Source organism: Nicotiana tomentosiformis, chromosome 1, assembly GCF_000390325.3.
Source record: "Nicotiana tomentosiformis chromosome 1, ASM39032v3, whole genome shotgun sequence".
Classification (NCBI taxonomy): domain Eukaryota; kingdom Viridiplantae; phylum Streptophyta; class Magnoliopsida; order Solanales; family Solanaceae; genus Nicotiana; species Nicotiana tomentosiformis.
This window is the reverse complement of record NC_090812.1, coordinates 82,201,123-82,206,006: the sequence shown is the minus strand read 5'-3', so window position 1 is coordinate 82,206,006 and position 4,884 is coordinate 82,201,123. Positions and strand designations below refer to the sequence as shown.

General features: G+C 39.3%; 1 protein-coding gene across 1 annotated transcript; it reads right to left on the bottom strand.

Annotated features, from left to right (window-relative positions):
* Positions 1–542: 542 nt before the first annotated feature.
* Positions 543–4,451, bottom strand: LOC104086728 (protein ALTERED PHOSPHATE STARVATION RESPONSE 1-like). Its single transcript, XM_009591049.4, has 4 exons — positions 3,406–4,451; positions 2,444–2,664; positions 1,627–1,850; positions 543–1,536 (listed from the first exon to the last, which is right to left on the bottom strand). Exons 1-4 carry the CDS (start codon positions 4,316–4,318, stop codon positions 696–698), a joined length of 2,199 nt encoding a protein of 732 aa, XP_009589344.1. The 5' UTR covers positions 4,319–4,451; the 3' UTR covers positions 543–695.
* Positions 4,452–4,884: the final 433 nt, after the last annotated feature.

Here is a 4,884-nt window from a genome sequence, read left to right as displayed (position 1 = left end):
TAAAAGCTCATTAAACATGTAAAAAATATTAATTTAGAACCCAGTAACTTAAAAGGATTAGGATCCCGAACTCAGAAGCTCAAAATCTTGGCTCCACCTCTGAGCAGGGACTCCTGCAGTGTTAGCTCCTTTGCAAAGTACGCCATTTAGAGTATGCTTTCATTTGTTTTGTTAAGATTTAACACTGTTTAAAAGGTTAGGTATAACGCAGGGGCCAAGTCACGAAAAGACTCATTTCATGCATATAATAATGCAGTATTTGAACCTGTGACTACGTTCTACGAACTGGTTGCTTGGGCCGATCATTTGTTTATAATGCAGAGTAATACCATTTCTTTCTCTTGCTGTTGAACTTACTTCATTGCATGCCTCTGGCAATTATTACCTTTGAGCCAAAAACCACAGTTAATGTGTTTGATGAGAAGTGCAGCTTTGACTGAACAACCAAGAGAACACGCTTGTATCTCTAGTCCGTGGCCATTTTTTTTTGGAGCTTTGACTTTATTGGGACTGTGGCCACTTAAGATATAAGAAAAGGGATATTAAAAACTGTCCAACAAATTGTTGCCTTTGACCTTCAAGAAACTCAACCATACAAGTTGCTACATCTCAGCGAGCTGCTTTGATGCCACAATAATATACAAACTAACAGTCCAATCTATGCATATAAATAAGGAAATTACAACCAGCCCAAGTCATCTTTTGACATCTTCACCAGCTTGGGAGCTCTCTATGGATGGTGGGTTACCGACTTTCTCAGCTTTCTCACCGCTGCTTAGTAGTTCATTATACATTTTTAGTGCTGCGCTGGAAAATTCTGCTATAGACTCAAAAACTCTGCAAAACCCAGTCTGAAAGCCGTTCAGAGTGATCCTCTGAGTTTCTTGCATGCATTTTTGGTGTTCTTCCTTCTCTAGATCAACCCTTTTCCTGAAGTTGTCCAGCAAGTCTTTCCTCTCCTTCAAATACTCAGCTCTATGATCAACTTCGAGCTCCGAGCTTCGGTCTGTGAGCTTGAACTCATAAAGCTTGTTCTCTACCTTTTGGAATGCCAATGTTTTCCTGTCTAATTCTTTGGACATGCTGTCAACTTTTAGCTTTTGTTGCTGTTCCTCTCCCTGCTGAACCCACAAAGCTCTTACATCCTTTCCGCAACCCTTTAGGGCAACAGAAACTGCTCTATCTGGCAACTTGTTCATGGCAGACAACCAATCATGACAAATCATGAGAAGTGGAGGACCATTAGCTCGACACTGTGGAATTGAACTCCTCCTTTTGGAGTAGAATTCAACTTCAGGGATTGTAAACTTGGACAGCCATCCATGGAGTGCCTCCACGTAAGCCTTCTGGGCAGCAATGTAATCTTGGAAGCGTGTGCGCCAATTTTGAAGCTCAACATCAAGCTGGAGTGTGGCAAGCCGGTGAGAGTCATTGCAGAACTTCCCATATGTAGGACAGGTGAAGCTTTTCACGTCGAATATAATCTTGTTCTGGATCTCATGAGATTCCAGCATGATCTTCCAGGTTCTCATCATACTGTACCAAATAGAAAGAAAGGGTCAAAAAGTCGGTAAATGCAGATCTTGGATTAAATGATATTTTGCTAGCCAGGTAAAACCTACTTACCCTTGAAGCAGTTCAATGATTTGAGGCTGCAGTTCTTCATCTCGTAATTTCTCAATTCTTGTTGATATGGTCTCAGCACTTCGAATTGCAACTAGGATCCTGCTATAGAGTTCTTTTACTGCTGCTCTGGTTTTGTCCGTTGTCCGTCCTTCATCTCCTCTTGAATCATGATTTCTTAGTTGATTGCACTTCTTCTCATATAATTTCCAAGTACTATCTCCAGCCTGAGGGTAAGTCTAGATGTAAGGAACTGTGCCAAATGAAAAGAGAGAAATAACGACAGGACTTGACAACTTAATTTTGTGGATTTGGCATTTCTAGCAGTAAAGGTGTGGCACGAAATTGAAGTATTCATTTAACCATGTGTAGTATCCCCCTAATAGCAGCCCAATTAGGTAGATATCATTGGAAGTCCTTAGAAAGTCCAAGGCATTCGTCCTACCGCTACTTAATATTCTTCAATAACATTCAAAGTAGAACTACTTCTGTACTATTAAAGGACCATCTTGGCACCAGTGACTTCCCAAGTCCAGGGCCAATCACTGTGATTGTCGCTATCGTACAAAAGAGGGGGTCACAACTCACATGAGACTGATAAGGAGAAATTTTCTTGCATGAGAACTTGCACCAAGCTTAAGTTTCCAAAGTATAGGATTCATATCAGTCTAATACCAGAAGTAGTAAAAACATATTGGTAGCACATACCAGTATTACTTGTTTTCAGGCTTAACTAATGCACGCGACGTATCTTCTCGTAGTGAACACATGAAGCTTTAAGGATTCAAAAAGAGAGTAAGTTTGGCCAATATGAATGTACCTTAACCTCCTCATATAGCTTCTTCTCCCAAGCATATAACCGTCCTAGCGTCAACGAATGGCTCCCAGAGCCCATTCCACCATACTCATCAAATAGATCATTCTTGAATTCTGTCCATGTTGATGAGCTTTTGGAACTAGAAGCTACAAGACTCTTGCATGATGACGACCGAGATGAAGGTGACTTCCAAGTAATGGCAGGGATCATTTTCGTTGAGTTGTCTACATACATGAGATAATTGAACAAATTCAGAAAATAATAAAATTGAGGCCCTTGAAATTGAATATAGTACCTGAAAATCTCAAGCTTACTTCAGAGTTAGGTATAATTGATTAGTTTGGTAATTGAACTCTCACCAATAGAGCTATCTCTTATCCTTATTCACCGGCTAGTTTTTAATCAATATGGCCCATGTATTATTCATAGAATATTTGAGATCACAATTGACGGGCATCATTTATACTCCAGAAAGGTTAAGATGATTACTTAATAAATAAAAATGATGAGGAACTAATGTGTAAAGTTAGATAGTAATTGATTTGGGAAATGGGACCACGGGATGGATAATCTTCGGAAACTTCGATATGACTACCTTGAGAGGAACATAATCATTACAAGAACTAAGATTATGATGTAAGAGTTTCAGCACATGGATATTTACTTTTCTTTTGACACAAAAAGATTATCACTGCATTACTGCAACATATCCTTCTTAACAGGAAATAGTAGTGATCCAAATAGGAAGATAAAACCAAAGCAGAGATTATCAGCTAAGTCCAACTGCAACATATCTCCTTAACAGGAAATAGTGGTGGAGCCAAAACAAGTCCAGAGGAACATAAACTTAAAGCAAAACAAGAGATTTCAAGAAAAAGTTAGTCTATAGTCAAGTAGTTCACAATGCAATTCACTCACTCAAAATTAAAGTAACTTATTTCATACTAGTATCCAAAAAGAACTACCTTTGGGTTCCCCCAAATTGGGCTGTGAATGTACCCAATTTGCCTCCAGCATTCTTGATACTTCCTTTCCAGAATCATATGCCTTAACAAAATGGTCTTCAATGTCAGTCAATGCTTCAAGTAATTCCCTCCCCTGTAATGGATTATCCACAACTGTCAAACCTTTATTTCGGTCCTCTTGGTTTACATTAGCAGTATGCACTGACTGTACAACTTCACTCCCATTTTCCCTATGCTCCACATTTTCCTTTTCTGCAGTAGCTACTACCTTATTCTCTTCCTTCTTTCCATTCCCTTCCTCTTCCTCCTCTTCCTCTAAATCTGGAATACCTTCTTGTTCCCTTACTGCCCTTATATCCTCCTCAGAAATCCTATGATACCCACTAATTATTTCTGGCCTTACACTATTAAAAGGGTTGAAAAAATCCCAACCAAAATCTGTTGGTGGTGATTGTACCATTTGAGGCATTTCCATGTAAAAATAGCCATAACCTGGCTGCTGTTGCTGCTGCTGCTGTTGTTGTGTCTCAACTTTCTCTACTCTATCTTCTTCCTCAGAAGAATCTGATGGGGTTGTAGTAGATTTGCGTGTTGCCCCACAACAAATGGATTCTTGTGTTGGTTCAGAAGGTGTTTGCTGAAGAAACAGAGGGTTTGAAACCACTTTTTCTTTTGGAGGAGAAGAGGGACAAGGTGGTGGGAATGTTATGAGATATGGAGAAGTTGGAGTAGAATGGCGAGCAACAAAGAGCTTAAGTGCTGCTGAAACTCCATACAATGCTTGACAGTATTTGTAATGTGCATCAGCTAAAGTGTACCTTCTCTCAACAGCTAATTTCAGCTGGTGTTTTCTCTCTTTGCAAATGGAAACTACCTCTTCTTCTTGTTCTAACTTGGATGCAACACACCCCATTTCCCCCCAAAACTCCTCAGGCTTGCTGAAAGTTTACAGCTTTGTTAAAAAAGATACCAAGAATTAGGAGATTCTTGAGAAAAAAAGAAGCAAAAAAGGTTGTTTCTTGGAGGGATGTGGGCTGAAAAAGGAAATGGGGTTTTGGGAAAGTATGTTTCTTTTTTGTTAGTCTTGGAACAGAGATTCTACTGTAGATAAACAGGTAGTTGAAAAATGTCCCTTTTAAGGATGGTTTAGAACAACCCATTGAAACATAAAAAGAGGTTTTCAGGGAAAAAAGCAAGTATTGGGAAAAGCAAGAGAAGAAGTACCCACTTGGCCTTAGCCTGAGCGATAGCCATTTTTCCTTTGCAAATAGAGCAAAGTTTTTTCACCCAAAACTCAAAACAAGAAAGAGAGAGAATGAAAGAACCTTTGTCAGTGAAAAGAGGATGTTTTTCTTTTCTTTTTTTAATTCCTCTTTTTCTAGAGTAAAAATGCTGGAGTAGATAGTAGTAGTTCTGAGGGAGAGAGAGAATCAAAAGGTGTTAAGAAGAGATAGTAGGGGCTCGAGGTAAGGGAAGAGT

Bases quoted from the DNA above. Each gene is read 5' to 3' on its own strand.
- LOC104086728 (XM_009591049.4), bottom strand. From the start codon at position 4,318: ATGGGGTGTGTTGCATCCAAGTTAGAACAAGAAGAAGAGGTAGTTTCC. The intron at 2,665-3,405 runs GTAGTTCTTTTT...TCATGTATGTAG, and splicing joins CAATTTGGGGGAACCCAAAG to ACAACTCAACGAAAATGATC. The intron at 1,851-2,443 runs GTACATTCATAT...ACTTACCCTCAG, and splicing joins AGCTATATGAGGAGGTTAAG to GCTGGAGATAGTACTTGGAA.